The sequence below is a fragment of the Artibeus jamaicensis genome, unplaced genomic scaffold (assembly GCF_021234435.1).
Source record: "Artibeus jamaicensis isolate MK-2021 breed Jamaican fruit bat unplaced genomic scaffold, CSHL_Jam_final contig_467, whole genome shotgun sequence".
NCBI lineage: Eukaryota > Metazoa > Chordata > Mammalia > Chiroptera > Phyllostomidae > Artibeus > Artibeus jamaicensis.
This window is the reverse complement of record NW_026521845.1, coordinates 1,143,068-1,161,083: the sequence shown is the minus strand read 5'-3', so window position 1 is coordinate 1,161,083 and position 18,016 is coordinate 1,143,068. Positions and strand designations below refer to the sequence as shown.

Here is an 18,016-nt window from a genome sequence, read left to right as displayed (position 1 = left end):
CCAGGCCCACCTGGCTGAACTGGCTGCCTGGAAACGAAGTGAGAGCAAAGGTCTCACAGGGCGCTGTGTGGCCGGGAACCGAGCCTGGGCAAGGGCCCCTTCCCCCTTCGCTGCCCTCACTGAAAGCTCTACCCCCGTTGGAGGCCTTGACTGTGTTGGTGCCTCACTAAGCTGTTGGCCTCCAGGGGGCAGAGCAAGGGCATGGGCTCAGAACCTTCTAGAGCGTGTGTGGTGGGCGTACGGCTGACACGGGGGAGGCGGAAATGGGCAGTATGGGCCCAGCTCCTCTGGAGCTGTCCTAGGTCCTGCCGACCACGGGTGGGCCTCCAGCCACGAGCGCTTGTGTCTGGGCGCAGTCACAGCTGTGGCCTCCTCACCCCTCCCGCTCCCAGGACCTTTCCTGCCAAGAAACGGAGCATATTTATGGGGTGATAACCCAGGTTTATGATTCAGCAGCAAGCATGCTTCCTGCCTGGCCCTGGCCTTCTGCCTTGGATCCTGTCTCAAACTGGGTCGGCACTGCGGCTGGGACGCAGTGCTGGGCGGGCCACCAGGCCCTGCCCGGGCTCTTCCTCCGCAGCCCGACAGGTAGCATGGGCTGGTCTGGCGCTGGCCGGCTGTGCTCCGGCCCTTTCTGCTCCCCTAGGGTCAGGGACCGGTGCCCGGAGGTAAATGAAGGCCCACCCAGTGGGAAGAAGCAGAGGCTGGTACTCTGAGCCCTCGATAGAGGGAGAGTCAGCCACCCTCACTTGGTTTGGGCAGAGACTCAGAGGCAGGCGGAGGAGTGAGGAAGCTGCACGGTGGGCGAAAGGAAGCTTCCAGGCCTGCCGGTTGGAGGCTGCTGGCCCGGGGAAGCAGGAAGCAGCTATTAGAGCATCCGGTGAGGTTGGATGGGGAACGTGTCTGGCTTTCTCTGGTTGGTCCTCAGTTGGAAGCAGAGCCAAAAATTAGGGAAGCGGTCAGTCATTAATCAGTCATGGCCGTTTTGACCAACTGTTACAGAAACGATGTTCAGCGTCCTGAATTGTTACTGGAGACAGCAGCCTGGCTGCCCGTAAAGCAACATCAAGGCCACTCCCTGGACTGGTCATTGTGGACACGCGCGGTTGGCTTCCTGTGCAGGTTGTTGCAGGTAGTGGTCAGGGTCCTATTTCTGTGAGTGATCGGGCCGCTTGTTTGTATACTTGCCAGGCCCCACATTTTCTCAGGCTGTTAGAAGAGTCCGAGTTTCGCGTGTAATCCCGTGTTTCCCGGCATTACTTCCCTGTGTCTTCTTTGGGAAACGAGTGATGCTCTAACGTGTTCGATGGGCAAAACCAGCCACGGGGCTCTGCCCACAGAAACTGCTGGCCACTGTCGGGAAGTCACAGTGACAGGAAGTAGGAAGTCAAACGCACAGAAAACAGTCAATTCCAGTTCCAAGGTAGGTGTGGGGACAAGGGCGGGCAGTGGCTGGTGTTCATCTGTTGCTTCGGTTCGGCTCACCCAGCTCCCAGCAGCCCCCGGACAGAGCTGAGGGGGGTCTCCTGACGGAGAGGGTGCCCTCTTGCCTAGCCATGTGGCCTTGAGCTTGGTGTGCCTCAGAAGGTCTGGTGTCGTGCTGGAAAAAGATGCGGGACTCTGTCCTTATTTGTGGGGTGTGATGGTTTCAGTACTGTCTTTATTTTTTTTCCCAGTAAAGAAATATAGCTCAGATTTGAGTAGGTACAAGTAGGTAGTTTTAGGAGGACCATTGCAGATGGGAATGTCTTTTGGCCCAGGCAAGAACCCTGAGTGTGGCGTCCCCCCAGGGGAAGACACAGAGAGCCCTGGGGACTGACGGGGAAATGGCCCCCTGAGCACGGGGTTCAGCCGCAGCCCCCTTGTTCTCCCTTGAGCTGTGGGTGACTCGTGGCCAGGTGGCCAGGTCACTAATTGAGCCGCATTTGGTGCAATGAACACCTGACATGAGTTTGGAAGAACCAAGTTCGAGTTCAGTGACCTCGAGCGGGATCTCCAGAACTTTGGGACCTTGGGCTGGTCACTTTCTGGGTCTCAGTCCTGAGCAGACCCTCTTCCTGGCTTGTTGTGAGGACTAGATGAGAATTCATATAAGGAGAGCCTGGAATCCACATAATTGGGCTGCCAAGTAACGGCCTGCACGAGTGACCTTAGATGCCATGAAGTGTGTGTGTGTGTATGTGTGTGTGTGTAAGTATTTAAACTCAGGGTGGGGATAAAGTTAGAAGCCACAGGGTAGGTAAAAGCAGCTTCGACTTCACCGTATGCCTAGAGGTTTTTAATTTTGTTATTGATAGCATAAAATATTTTGACAGGTGCTTTAAGAAAGCCGAGTGCACGCCCAGGCTCACTCCCCGTGCTGTGAGTCGGTTGGCACCTGTGTAGGGCGGTGGCAGAGGCGGGCCAACCGTCTCCATAGCAATGCCCCTGTGGCGCTTAGGAAAGGGCCTGTTAGGGCGACAGAGACTGGGGTCACCAGGTCACTGATGGGACTCTGTTCAGGGATAGGACTTCATACTTTTCCGAATTCTCCTCATGGAGCTCTTGGCCAGTTCCAGCCAGGAGCGCGATTCACCCTCCCGGGCTCGGGACTGAGGCCAGCCTGCCCCTGAAATGTGGGCCGAGGGCAGTGCAACATTTTGTCGCGGCTGGCGCTTCGATGTGAAGTGTCTTTCTGGGAATTCAGCTCCTTCTGCATGTGTAACACGTCCGTCACTATGCATTTTCCCGAGCCATAGTCCTCAGGCTCCAGGAGGGGACCCGGGATTTAATTAGCGACCTCTCGAGTGTGTTAAGGGCCTAGGCCCCAGGGCTTGGGATGAGCCGCCCGAGGGTCTGAGGCCGTCTCCGGCGAACCTTCTGCCCGGGCCCTTGCTGACTCTGGTCCTGCCCGCCCCCCCCCCCCCCCCAGTGTGTTTTGCGAGGCCTCTTCTGCCCGAACCAGTCTCAGGAGGAGGTTGCACACAGAGGTGCACTTTGCCTGGTGTCTCGGGGCGCACAGTGGGCGCCCACCCCGCTGTTTGTTAAATCTTGCGCTTGGAAACGGGGTCCGACAGAAGGGCCGAGGCTTCCTGAGCCCTGGCTGAGAGGAGACGTTGGAACACAGGACAAGATGCTCCTGTCCACCCTCCTGGAGGCAGTCACACCTACGGGGAGGGGTCCAGGGTGGGCCCTCCACAGGCCCCCCGCCAGAGCAGGGTGGGTAGCTCCATCGGGGCTCCCACCACAACAGCCCTAACTTGGTCATTGTCCAGGATAGAAATCACAAATCTGGGAAATGTTTTCATTGTATTTCTATTATAACGCAAAGCTTGTGGTAGTCTCGTCTACCCTCCCCATTGGGACTTTGGACCCTCATTGGGTCCAAACCCACCAGCTTGGCCATCGGGGCCTTCTGGTGTTAGGACCTATTCCTTGTCGCTGCGCTTCCTCCCAGGCAGACAAGGCTCTTCGCCATGTCACCAGGTCACCCAGGTCTCCGCTGGAAACCTTGCATTCTTCCCTCGTGGAACCTGCTGCCGCCTCCCCTTCTGGAGCAACCTCTCTTCTCTGAGCTCTGCTACTGCACGTGTGCCCATTTATTGCAACAGTCTCCTCCCCTTTATTTGATGGTAACCTCCTGGGAAGCAGGGCTTTGCCTGGCTCTTTTCTGTATTTTTCCATGACGTGATAAGCAATAAGTAGAGTCTCAGAAGGTATTTATGTGAGCCTGCAATTGGACACTGGGGTTGTCAGGGACAGAAGTGGTACCTGCTGGGTGTCCAGAGTGCCTCTGAAGTGGCAAGACATTTGTAACCTTTGCCATGTTTATATCAGATCGAAATGTGCCTATTAAATAAGAAGAATAATGAAGAAGTAAACAGCACGGTTTAGGACTGAAGAGGAGTTATGTTTGAGTTGGAAACTTGCCCTGTATTTTATTACTTCGTAAGCTTCAGTGAGACACTCAGTTCTCTAGACTTCAGTCTGCTTGACTGTAGAGATAGCAGATGTCCTTCAGGGAACAGAAAATGCACCACGGTTACTTTACATACCGCTAAGAAAAAAGTTGCTTTCCATTACACAACAATACAATGCTCACTGCGGCTTGGACTTTTTATTCCACATTTACTGAAATAATTCTTTTAGTTGTTTTTGAGCTGTTTAAAAAAGCACATATCACTCTTTAGAAAGGAAAAGATAAAAATGGGTGAGTTAACATTTCCCTAAAAAGTCCTCCTATTCAGAGCCCGAGTTCTGAAACGTGTTTCAACTCCAAATAGTTGAAGGTCCTGTCTTCCTCGTGACCTCGCTCTGTGTCAGCGAAGCTACTGGTGATGCCTGTGGTTTTTTTCCCTCCAGGAACGAACTGCCGTTTTCCGTGGGCTTTTCTGCCAAGGCCCTGACACTGGTCTTCAGGTTTTAAATGCTGTGTTTTCCCGATCTTACAAGTCCTTGTCCACAGAAGGTTTCCAGCAGGACTTGGGACTGCAGTGGCCCTTAATGGGGTGTATGTTCAGTCAGGCCACCAAGAGCAACAGTCACGCAGGAACACATTTGTCCGGACTGCCCCCCGGCTAACAGTGGCTGTAAGACTCACCCCCAGATGAGAGATGTGCACATGTTTAAGAAAAATGCATCTTGGGATAGATACCTCGAGCCATCACCTCCCTGCCAGGGTCGCAGCGAGGCTTAAACGAGGTTTGCAGTTCTCACCGTGACGCTGGCTGTAACCGACTCCTGTGGAGCACTCACTAGTGGATGTACGTATTAATGCGTGCTGTAATTTTCCTGTTCAAACGTTTCCCAATGTACGGTGTGAGGCGAAAGCAGGTTTACAGTTGTGACTCCACACAGCGGTTTACTCCTGTACGGTTATTTATTAATCCTTGTGTCGTTTTTTGTACAACCGTAAACCCACGTTTGCTCAGCCCCGTGTTTCCCCTCTTTTATAGCGACGTGTTTTACTTTCAGTGGGATGCGCAGGTCTTGAGAGTCTAGTTCTGTGAATTTTGACCCCTGGGGTGTCAGCAGCCCCATCACGGTCTGTCCATCACCCGGAAACATCACCTGCGCTCCCTCCCAGTCGTCACATGAGCCCCCCTCCTGGGCCACCCTTCCCCAGACAGCTCTGTTCTGGTAGCTTCTCCAATGGATTAGTTTTGCCTGTTTGGAGTGCTCTGTGGGAAAAAGGTACCAACGTACATCAGTGCAATCATGTGGAGTGCATCTTTTGTGTCCTTTTTAAAATAATTCCATGTCCCGGCGTGCGTGGCGGGTTGGTACCTCTTTCTCGCTGAGCCGTCTTCCGCAGTGTGGACTCTCACTGCGTGTGCGTATCTTTGTCTTACTGAACACGTGGGTTTTTCCAGTTTGGGGTTGCCATGAGTAAAGCCACTGTGAACACCCGAGAGCATTTTTTGGCTGTATTTTCATTTCTCTTGGGTAAATGCCGAGACGTGGAATTGATGATTAAAGGGGAGCTGTGTGTTTACCTTTGCGAGGGGCTGGTTGCACCTTTTCACACCCCCACTGAGACCGAGAGTTCTGGGTGTTCCACAGCCTTGCCAAGCCGAATCGCAGTCCAGTGAGCGTGAGCTGCTTGCATGCTTTGCTGGTGACCCTCAAGCTTTAACTGGCCTTTTTCTGGTGACCGCTGATGACCAACACCTTTTCATGTGCCTGCGAGCCATTTGGATGTCTCACATGGTTTACAGAGTGAGTGACTGTGAAGTCCTCTGCCCATTGTCCAACAGGGTCACGTATGTTTTAATGATCGAGTTGCAGGATTCAAGTCCTTTGTCAGATGTATATGTATTGTGGGTATTTTCTCCCAGGCTGAGGCTGGCTTATTCATTTTCTTAACGGTATTTTTTTGGACGGGTAGAAGTTTTTAAATTTTGATAAAGTCCATTTACAAATGCTTTTTTTATAGTTAGTGTTTGTTGTGTCCTATCCAAAATGTTTTGCCTACTCCCAAGTCAGAGAGAGATTCTACCGTATTTTCTTCCACGAACTTTATCATTTTTGGCTCTGCAGCAGGTCCGCCATCTCTCTCTAATTCAGTCTCGTGCGTGGTTTGAGCTGTGGCACACGGCTAACCTTCTCATTCCTGGAACGCACGCTCCAGCACTATTTGTTGGAAGTACTCTCTTTCCCTCACTGACTGGCTTTGGTGTTTGGGTGAAAACCAGACGACTGTGGTCTACTTCTGGCTGTCTGTCCTGTTCCATTGACCTGGTTGTCTGTCTGTCTCTGTCATTCTGTCTTGACATGCTGTAGCTTCAGTGTTAGTTCAAGTTCGCGTAGTGTATATCCTCTTATTTCATTCTACCTTTCAAGAATTGTTTGGTCTAACTAGGTGGCTGCATTTTCTTTTACATTTTAGAATAAGCTTGTCAGTTTCTACAGAAGACACACATGAGAATCTGATTAGAATTGTATTGAACCAGTAGATCGATTGGAGGAAAATGGTAATCTGAATAATATTCAATTTTCCAATGTATGCATATGTATCTTTCTAATTATTTATTTTCTTTAATTTCTCTTTGAGTTTTAAAAATGGTTTTCTGTGTAGGCATCTTACATGTTCCTTAACATTTTACCCATAGCTGTTTTGACTTTTAAAGTATTTCGTGTATGTGAAAAATTCATCTTCTAATTGTTTGGTGCTGATACTGAGAAATACAATTGATTTTTGCTTCTTGACTTTGTATCCTGTGACTTCGCTAAATTCAGTATGCCATATGTTTTGCTCAGTGCCTTACAGAATTTCATGTTTATTTTCGCCACCACTTAGCAAGCAGGTGCAATGATATTTTATAAGAAGTTTGCCCAGACACTACATAGGATACATTCTTTGCTCAAGGTCATTCCGTGTGCCATTCAGAGTAACAGGGGGACTAGGATTTGACTTTCGGTCTCACGTGACTGCATGGCCCAGTCCCTTTCCATCTGACCCTAGTATTTCACCTCTTTGACATTTGAGTATTTGAATGTCCGGATACAACGGGGCTTCCCCAGGACATGAATTGGCCAATGGAACCATCAGAACAGGCGTAACAGGAATAAGGCGGTAAAGGGGCTGGCGGTGCTTCCAGCTCAGGGAGGATGGGCAGTGCCCGTCCAGCGTCCCCCGCAGAAGCCCACCCTTGCAAATTCACCGGCTTTGTGCACTGTTAGTGCACTTTAGCTGTGGCTGCACCTTCTGTGTGTGGGGACGCTGTAAACGTGTTTTTCCTCCCCTCTTTCGCGATGCGCTGCAGGCAGCCATTTCGGGACAGCTAAGGAGCTCACCGAGGAGATCAGAGCGTTGGCCTCGGAGCGGGAAGGGCTGGAGGCACTCCTCCACACGCTGTCCGTGCTGAGCTCCAGGAGCGTCCGCAAGCTGGGGAGCGTTCGAGAGGATTACAGCCGGCTGCGGAGGGACCTGGACCATGGGAAGGCGGCCCACGGTAAGAAGGCACAAGTGTCGCCTGGTGACGTATGCATGAGATTTACATGTGGCTTGGCCGGGCGGGTCCCTCTGGGCTTCATGTGGACGTCACGGGCAGGGTGGCCTGGAGCCCACCACACTTCTCCTGAATGATTGTTCGTTCTTTCTTCTTCTTTTCTTTTTTGCCAGGAGCCTTGGCCAGTGGAGTAGAATTTCCTGGCAGCTTTTGTTTCACATCACATGTGATGTCCTTTGTTTCTTCCTCTCTTCTTCCCCCTCCTCTCCCTGGATGTGCTAATGGCCTTGTGATTATTTGGAGCAATCTCACCCTTGGCACAGGCCTTGAGAATTTTCTCGGTTTGACAGGCATCTTCCTTTTGTCCTCTGGCTCTGTGTTCTGGCTCTAACAGCCGCGGACGAGAGCAGGCTGATGCTGAGAGCACCGAGAAGAGCCCGTGAAGGGCCTCTTCTCTGCGGGAGCTTTTCTGGGAGCTGCTCGCCCTGAGGGATGAGATGGGAGGCGCCAGAGCGGCCTGAGCCAGAGCGGCTGCCTGTTGGAGGGGGTTCGCTCCTCCTGTTCCTCGGCCCCTGCCCTTGTTAAGGGTGACTGAGGGCATCTCGCGGTTTGCTCCCTGAGGGACGGTCTCATAAGATGCCAGTTCAGTCCAAATTTAGTGAAACACTGACTTCTTAAAAAAAAGCGAAGTTATGGTGATTCAGTTTCTAATGTGCAGAATGAAATCATATGACGCAAATCCAGATTTAAAATCTATTGGATGGTGGAACCTGTTTCCTTACCAGCAAAATGAGGAAAATGATACCTGTCATATGGTTTCATTAAGTGGTATAGACGAAATGAAGTAACTTATCAAGGAGGTGCGTGCGCCCTTGCATTTCCCCAGGGAACTCTGGGTGTCTGGGGGGCAGAGGTCACACACAGCACACTGTGGCCCCTGGGTAAATGTTTACCAGGAAGATGGAAGGTACATGTACCGAGAGTAACTGTATTTACAATGTACGCTCATTGTATCAGAAGTAGGAAAAGACTGGGGATATTAGGTAGCTAGCTTTGAAATCAGGTAGCTGAAATTAGATGTGACATTTTACTAGGAGTAAAGTTAGTCTGAAAGGCTTGCTAAGTTTTATAGCGGTTTCTTCGTGGAGTTAGGGGGTTCAACGTTACCTTGTCTTTTTAGCTATGGACACCCCAACATTGGCTCAATTCAGAGCTTCTTTTTTTTTTTTTTCACTTTTCCCCGGAGCCTCATTTTTGCCAAATACATAACAAGAGACTGCACATCTGAGCCTCGGTGTGCCAAGAAACAGCAGCTCACTCCCCCCAAGGTGTAACGGTGTGGTTTTAAGTTCCGATAGAAATGAGCATTGTGTGTTTTAAATACAGTTTTGCTCCCGACTTGTAAAAATCGGATAAACAATGAAACCTAAGACGTTTCACATATCCTCACCACACCAGTTTTGGCACAAAGTGAGGAATCTCCTACTATGCCTAAGAATAAAGAAGACGTGAACAAATTTAGACAAATTTAGTACAGCAACATGTTCATTGGAACCGTTGAGCTCTTGAAAGCCATTAATATCTCTTTCTTTAAAGGAAGAGCTGTACAGTATTGTTTGAATCTCATCATTGTCACTTCACCAAGTATTTGGGAAATGATGAATAAAACATAAATACGTGGAGTGGGAGGTTGTTAGCACGGATGACTCTAAACTGCAGATGGCTCGTTACTGTTGGGAATGCGTGCTGGGGCCTGTGCCTGGATTCTGCGGCATCAGCTATCCTCTCTCCACGCTTTTGCCTGGGGCTAATTTTTAAGCAGTCTGAGGGGGCTCGGCTGGGGGGGGCGCCAAGTGAATACCCCCGGGTTGGTGACAGGGCAGGGGACCAAGGGATAAATAAATAAATAAGGAGCTCCTTCGTCAGGTAAAGCTTTTATCTTTTACAATGCAGCAAAGCCAGGCCAAAGTCCATCCGCTGTTCTTTGGTGGGTTTTGACAGTTGAATGTTCCCAGGGAAGCTCTTGAGCTGAAAGGTGGAGCAAATACAAAGGAACAGTGGGCCTGGGCATTTGTGTACCATGAGCTGACTCTTTTTTAAAAGATTTTGTTTACTTATTTTTAGAGAGAGGGGAAGGAGAAAGAGAGAGAGAGAAACGTCAATGTGTGGTTTTCTCTTGTGGGACCCCTCCTGGAGATCTGGCCCACAACCCAGCCATGTGCCCTGACTGGGGATCAAACCAATGACCCTTTGGTCCATGGGCCGGCACTCAGTCCACTCAGCCACACTGGCCAGGACTGAGCTGACTCTTTTTCATATTAGACAAAACGTTTTGAAAAAAGACTATTTAGGAAATGAACTTTATGTGGTGGGCCTACAAACAGATTTGGATTTCCAGCAATGGTGCAGAGTGCAGCTTTCGGGAGAAAAAGGCACTTCGGGGCTGGACGAGCAACTCCAGGGAGGCCAGGGCCCCAGACTCTTCTGTCCTGTTCATCTGTACCCCTCGGCCTGTGACGCTCGGGCGCGACGGCTGACCCCGTCTCATGGTTGCCCGAGTCCAGCCAGGGGCTCCGAGTCTATAGCAGAGGGGGCGGTCGCAGCCTCGGGCGTTTTGTGGTGTAGCTCGGGAGCAGCCTGCCTGACGAGCAGTGAGCGTGTGGTGACTCATCCCTGAGGGACTTGGTTGCCTAGGGTCAGACCGTGTATCTCGCCTTCTGACTCCGGCCAGGTCGTAACTCCTCTGAGGTCACAGCTCTGTTCTCATGTGTCATTGGGGGACCACTGCAGGGTCCATCAGGGAATCTTCAGAAATGGTAAATGTACCACAAATACTTGTTTGCTTACTGGGGCCAGATATTCTTTTATTTTTAATTATAGACCCACACCTTGGGTCTTTTAAAAAAATTTCAAACATTTATTTTCCAATGTCATGAGGGCAGAGATAAGTTTGACAGCTTTTCATGGAATGTGCTGGTGTCGCCTGAGATGGCCGGTCAGCCTGGGGGTCAGCAGGCAGCACAGTGTGATGACAGGGACTGAAATAGGCTCACGGGCAGAGGGACACCGAGACATCACTGGACCTGCTGACCTGTGTCACAGTGGCGCCTGTCTCCAAAGCAGGGAGAAAGGGTCGTACTTTAATCCTTGTCAGCTGCTCTTGAGACTTCAGGGGGATGTGTATGAATTCTGAGCAATTTCCAGTGCACTGAAAGAGAATCAAAAGCTCAGTCTATCTTTCGACCCCTGAATGCTTATGGAAATTAACCGTAAACTTTTAATTATTGTGCATTGCAATGTTTTCTTTTTTTTAAGGGAGGGTGGGATGAAAAACGTAACTTTTTCAGTTTGCTACATCTGCTTTGCAGAAAGAAGACAGCCCCGAGTGTCCCAGGTTTCCCTCCCTGGCTGGTAATCTGTATTGTACTTTACTAACATTGTTGATTTCATGCTGTAACTCACATGTAGAGGAAGCAGACGTCAAGGGGAGAGATTTAATCACAGAATAATCAGGATTGGAATTTTAAATAGGACGTCATTAGCATGTTAATGCGTTTTCCCACTTTCTGCCTGCTGCCCTTCTAGGAAAATACTGTGGATGTAGCTCAAAACCCCAGCTGGGTCTGTGGCCCAGTGAGCTCTCAGGAATCCAGCAGAAGATGCTTAAGAAACATTGAGGACTTTTCTGTGCAAATGTCAAATGGCAGGATTTCTTCTTTTCTGGGAGCGACGGAGGGCTGTGTCCAGTTTGAACTCATTTGCCTTCCGGGAGGGAGGAGGGAGTGGCAGGATGTTCAGGAGTCAAGTTGGGGAGGACTTGATTGGTAAATTATGGTTTAGGGCTGGTAGCTGCCTCTTGCTTTAGATTAGAAAGACCATATGTCCACACCAACACAATCCTGCTCTTGTTTTTGGATGACTTCATAATCATTGAGCTTGAAATAGCTCATAAAAGTAAGGATGGTGCCCTAAAGCATGAGACACTAGTGTCTTTAGCTGTGAATTCCACGGGTGAAACTTCTTTGGGAGGTCACCTCACACCTAGTAAAAAAAGGCTTTGGGTTGAGAGATCTTGTGTGTTACGAGTTTTGCATATCTAGGCACTGATCGCTTTCCACATTGATCAGATGTATTTAAAAGTGGTTTCCAGGAAAGTTAGACTGGAAAAATAAAATCTTCTGGTGCCTTTTTTTTGTGGGTGAAGGAGCTGGAGAGCTGGAAAAAATTGGAGAAAAAATACATACATATTTAAACACACGCACACATGTATGTGATATATAAACAAGCAAATTAACAAGGAAAACTAAAATTTAAGCATTGGGACAGAAGAAAATGCTAATGATGAGTGTTCATTGTGTTGGCTGAGAATACGATGTCATTGTGAGCTTCCCAGAGGCCAGAACACAGAGGCAGCTGAAGTCACCCCTGTCCTTCCTGAAAGCAAGTCAGCGCACAGGGTTTTCAGGAATTCTCAGACACTTTTTTTGAGAGCACAGTAGACTCGCCTCACGAACAGATTTATATCAAATGCAAACGTGCTTTTCCTGTGTCTGTTACCAGCCATCTCTGGGGGGAGAGTAAGGGGATGCTTTCAAAGAAAAGGTTCAGGATGGATGGACTGAAACACCAGCTTCAGATCTGTGGGTATGTATTTTATTTTTCACAAAAAAATCTAGTTTTTCAGCAGCTTTTAAAAAATCCTCACCTGCGGACAGGCCTGTTAATTTTAGAGAGAGGGGAAGGGAGGCGGAGAGAGGGAGAGAAACATCCAGAGGTTGCCTCTCTCGGACCAAACCCACAACATGGGCACGCACCCTGATCACGAATCAAACCTGCGACCTTTTGGTTTATGGGATGACGCTCCAACCAACTAAGCTGCACAGGTCAGGGCTCAGCAGATTCTTAAGAGAGTCATTCAAAGTTTGCCCCAAGTTTAAGAAGATTACGTTAACATATCACACCATAGGAGCTCGGGCTAATTAGGTTTAAATATGGAGTCTTCCTGTGATGTGTGACGTGACTCAAAGACGAGATGCAGGGCCCGAAGGACAGCTCGAGGTCATATTCTGCAGACTCACCAGTGCCACTTGTTCCCTGTGAGCTTTGACGAAGGCCTGTGCTGTGGACACCTTGGCTGTCTGGGCCGGCAGGGTGTCAGAGCTCTTGCCAATGGAGGACTGAACTCCGTCTCGGAACCAGATGAGTGCCGCAGGTTCTGTCTGGGGGGGAGCCGAGATGTTGTGTGGGAACTGTTTGTGCCTGCCTTTCTACGTGGGAAATCTCTGTGTGTAAGAAAGATGTATGTAATGAAAACTTTGGGAGGAAAACTTAAAAAAAATTTCCACATCTTTTCTCATCAGCGGAGCCTTCACATCTCAGCATTTAATCTTTGATTTATTATTTTATTAGAACCCCAGTTAAATAGATATTTGCATTTTTAATTTCTCTCCCTGGTTTTTCTTTCCAAATATATCTTTGTACCAGTGTGAGTATGGTTATTTCTCCTCGGCCACCTTTGCCTGTGAATTTCTGAGCCTGAAATTTGCAATTAACTTTCTTCCTCTTTTCTTAAATAATTGTGACAGTCGTTTTGCGAGGCATCTCCGTAACAGTGTCAAAAGCCGACGTAGGCTGGGGGAGGCCCCAGTTTGGCTTCAGGTCTGTTGTTGGCCCATCTCGTCACACCTGGCACACGTGAGGTCTGATGAATGAGAGATCTTTCATAAGTCACCGAAGTTTCTCTGCTTCTCAGTTGCTACATTAAGACACAGCAGAACCAGAACTCTGAGTTTCCTCTCTATCCATCTATCCATCCATCATTTCAGTAAGTATTTATTGAGCACTGACCATATGCCAGGCACCCTGCGAGGACTTCCTGGTACAGAATTAACCAGACTGGGTCACCACTGAGGCTACTCGGTCACCATTTCATCTAGTTCCTTCTGATTTCGAATTGCCACGATTCTGTCCACCTTTGTTCATTTTTTTCTCACTCTCGACTGTTTCTGATCTCCTCCCACTATTTTTATCCATGTAATGTTTTACAAATCCTTGCTCTTGTCTCTTCCTTCTCTCTTTGCTTTCTACGCTTCCTCACGGGTACTTCAGTCGCTGAGCCGCCGGGTGGGAATGCAGTGAGGATTTGAACTGGACTGTGTGCCCAGCTGCAGTTTTTGAGAGGCTCGTTTGGGGCCGGAACTTGATTCTATGTAACAGGGAAGGCGTATGCGACTCGTAAGTATTCCACCGACGGTCTGCTTTGTAGATCATTCTCGGCAGGCAGTGTCTGTCCTAGTCTTTCTACATTTCGTTTGGACCCTGGGCTTCTGATAGCACTGGTGTGTGCACATGTTCATACACACACACACACACACACACACACACACACACACACACACACACACTGTCATACACAGCCTCCCGCAGATTAAGCTAGAAGGGTGGTGAGTGGGCCCAAATGATTTTTAGAGGCCGCCCACGTGCTGAGCCTGGGGGAGGGGACCACTTGTCGGGTGGACTGCACCACGTGCTGCAGACTGTTCCACACCCTAATCACCGGATTTCCAGCAGTTCCTTCTCCCCCCCCCCCGTTTTCAGACGCTCCTGGGTGGGAGCGGAAACTTCCCATTCAACCACTTCAGCATTGTGTCATGATTTGAAAAGGGATTGTTATTACTGTGATCATTAGAACTTAACCGGAATTGGTAGAACTTAATGCTCTTGTTCATATTGTCTTTTACACAGATCCTCATGGGTTTAAAAGGCATTGTTTTAGGGTTTCTTATCCCTTTGCGCTGTATTGTGGATCTGCGGCAGGGTCCTTGGGCCCTCCGGCTGTGTGACGAGACTGCGGCAGCTGTAATGGATTGGGTGTGTTCTCCCAAAGGAAGGAGCCACTCCCCTGTGCCGTCCCTTCCTCTTCAGTGGCAGGTGTCGGTTACTTTCCTCTTGGTCCCTGAGCCCTGGCTGCAACCCAGGAACAATCACCCTTATGGATGTTGGGGTCCTGGAAGGAGAGGCTTTATTCTTTTTTTGAAATTTCTAAGTACACTCTTTACATTTGATGCCTGACATGATGATCTGCTACTTGCAGTTTTATGATTACCAGATGGAGCACTGAACTCAACAGGAAGTTCTAGCGCCCTTACGATCATCACGGATTTGTGTTGTTAAAACCCAAATCCTTTACTGTTGAAGGGTGACCAAGAGGGACTTGGAATACCATAGCAAATGAGAAAGAAGTTGAACTATGGCCATTGAATTGGGTATACATTTGTTAACTTTAAATGGCTTTTTGATATTTTTTTCAAAGGCCTATTGATAGTTCTGCTTCCTGTTCGGAAGTGCTTACATGCAGTGCTCCCCTCCGTGGTCCCATAAATACAGCCCTAGGGATACGCAGATTGATACGCTCCCCCGGGTTTCTGGTACAGGATTTCCATCAGCCCTGCGTGCCTGTAAGAATTTGCTAACGTGTCATTCCGTTGGCTACAAGAAATTCAACTTGCAAAATGCGATGGCCAGCTTTCTAAGCTTCTTTTGAGTGGGTTTTTCAACTTTGAATAAAACACCATTTAAAAATATTCTATAATTTAGGCCTTTGAAGAATGAAGGCAAATTTTTTTATTGAGTTCAATTTTGTGAGGCTTTGCAGAATTTATTTTATTGAGGTTAACTATGACATCTTTATGCTGTCCGGTTTTTCAGTGATTAATTTTGTAAGAAATACCGTGTTTTCCTCGTTGGCGTTGCCGTGAAGGATGGCTTCCTGCCATTTCCGCCGCGGACTTCCTCTGCTTTGAAGCCGCCATATGTTCTAGCAACCCAAGAGAGACACGCGTTATTTGCGAGATCGTCATTTGTTGTTAATTTGATTTTTCAGGTTTTCTTAGCCCTCGTGAAGGAGAGGGCATAATGATAAATGTTGCTTGTTCTGACTGCTCGGCTGCCCAGCGGAGGGCCACTGTACTTTCGTATTTGGGGGTGGCCATTCTGCCTCATCCAGTTTTCCCCACATTTTTAAATAGTGGGGAGGGTCGGATCACTGCAGGGTGGGCAGTAACAAGCCAGCGGCGCATGAGAGTTTGACGCTGATAGTGTGGCGAGCGGAAACCATCAAGAGATGCTTCACGATTTACTGACTTGACTCATTCATTACAACTTTATCAACTAGACGGGCTCACGTTTCCCATGCACACAGAGTTATAGAATGTCATTTTACTTCTACTTTGCCATTATACTTTCCAAAGTCTTTGTAAGTCACTAACGATGGATTGTGTACTTTGCTTACACATTAATTATAACCCAACTTTTAAATTCTCTTTTCCTCTGCCAAAATGATTTGGGTTATTTTAGCTCACTTTGAACATCTCTCTTTTCCTATGTGTCACGCCTCATGTACCCCTAAATATGACATTCTCTTCCCCCAGAAAGGTTGAAGGCAATCACTTTGTGGTTTCAGGGTGCACGCAATGAAAAGAAGCCGATTCTTGCTCGGACAATGTGACTGAAATCTTGAGCTTGTCTTTAACGCTGTCTGTCCCAGCACTTGACTTTGGCGCACAGGTCCCAGTTGTATCAGCAAGACAGGTAATTACAATGTGGCCAATGTCTGTTTGCCCTTCACCAAGCCTCAGCCCCACCCCCCGCCCCCCTGGCAGAGACTGAGGGCAGCAGGGAGCCCAGTACCAAGCTTCATCTCTGCCCAGAGGAGGTCACCAAACTCTGAAATTCCCCTGTGGTCTGGAATCCTGAGAATGTGTCAACATTTGGAGGCAAAGTAAATATTCCTTTAGATTATATAAGAATCCTCTGAAGGTGAAGCTCATAAAATTCCTGAACTTACTCTAGTAGTTTTTTTTTTCAATTTTTAATTTATTCTACAAAGAAGATCCTATCATTGATTGCAAGAATAAAAGCCACGTTTAAACCTGAACAAAGAGTCTGCAGTGGACACCTTTCCCCAGCAGAGCCCCTGGTCTCGTTTTCACTTGCTTCTTCGTGCCTGGACTCTGGTGGGCTTTTGCGCACGGTGCTCAGTGGGTGGACACGACGGTGCTTCTTCTCTCTGCCCTTAGCCTCACTCGACAATGAGGGGAGCGTTATGTCACTCAGTCCTCACACCTGCTCCGTTGAGATCCATTTGTCCTTCCTGTCTACAGGGGCTGAAACCGGCCGTGTGAGCTCAGAGAGCTGCGGGGGGTGGGCAGGGGGGTGACTCGGGCCCATCTGGCTCCAAGGCCGCACTCTGCCTCATGTACTTACGTTTCCCTGTCACAACATGGTGTTTTAACCTCTTATTTGTCATCTTCATGGTATTCTTAGAGTCAGTATACCACGCAACTAGCCTTTTGTTTTGATGTATTTAATGACCCTGTTATGAATTCCTTTCTGATAAAAAGGGTCAGGTTGGAATTACTGAGCCTAAGAGCATAATCATTTCTATGGCTTGGTATGTGCTGCAAAGTGACTTTTAAATACCAAGTTAATTGATGCTACCAGTACTGGGTATTATCTCTTCCAAGATTATTAGCGTAATAATAATAAAGGGGTGTTTAATTCATGCCTCACTTTTGCATGTATTTGACTAATAGTGAGGTTGAAGGCGCTACTTTTTGTGCCTTTATAATTTTTTTCATTGAGTATTACCCACGTCCTGTTTTCGTTTTGTGAGGTAGGGGGAGAGAACTCGATGGTGTCATCCTCTTTATATAATGTGGTTGCTATCCTTTTTTCCTATTTGTGTATGTGTGTGAAATTAACCCAATTATCCTGATTGATAGTGGGCCACAAGAAGGTTCTTTGTAAATAATGATCACATGTTGACATTACAGTTCAGAATGAGTTTGAAACTGCTTAAGACATTAGGACACAAATGATTTAAGCAGGGACAACACAGACAGGTCAGCACAGAAAGGCAGCCCGTTGCCGCCGAGTGAGTGAGTGACCGTTAGGCCCGGCCTTCCGAACACTTGTGACAGACAGGCGACTGCTGCACTTGGGACTGGAGTGAACCGGCCTGGCAGTTTACAACAAATCTTGGAAGGCAGTAATGTACATTTCACCATCATTAAAATGCAGAAGCTGAGGGGGGCGTGCGGTTTCATAGCCACTGTCTTACTTCTTCTGCCTGTGTAACACTTCACTGTCTTTGGCCTTTTTAAAAAATGACTCCTAATTTTCTTCAACAGACCCATTAGAGGAACAGCACCCGCCTGTAGGGGTGTTTTTCTTCCAACGCCAGCTGCCGTTCCCTGGACTGGAGGAGCGTGTCTGTCGGGGGCCGTGGCCCCGAAGCTGAAGCCGGGGGAGAAAATGAAAGAACCGGGGAGATAAAGGGCGTTCTTGTCCTGGAAGAATGCCAGACCCGCCGACCTTTTAAACCGTCAGCAGCTTTTCACGGAGGGAGGTTGGGTCTGCGACAGCTCGCACTCCGTCTCTCTGTAGACAGTGAGTGCGTTGGGCGTCGAGTTAAAGACCGCTCTCCCCTGAGTCCGTGTCCTCATAGTAAGTCACCGGGGCTCGGGCTCCCAGAAAGCACCTTCCTGCCCGTTGCGCCTGTTGGGTAGGAGACGTCCCGCCACATC

At 48.7% G+C, this 18,016-nt stretch overlaps 1 protein-coding gene across 1 annotated transcript in view; it reads left to right on the top strand.

Annotated features, from left to right (window-relative positions):
• DISC1 (DISC1 scaffold protein) overlaps positions 1-18,016 on the top strand; it is a 242,247-nt gene that overhangs the window by 98,878 nt on the left and 125,353 nt on the right. The window contains exon 9 of the mRNA XM_053667294.1: positions 7,245-7,433. Within this exon, the coding sequence (XP_053523269.1) occupies positions 7,245-7,433 (189 nt within the window). The remainder of the gene's footprint in view (positions 1-7,244; positions 7,434-18,016) is intronic.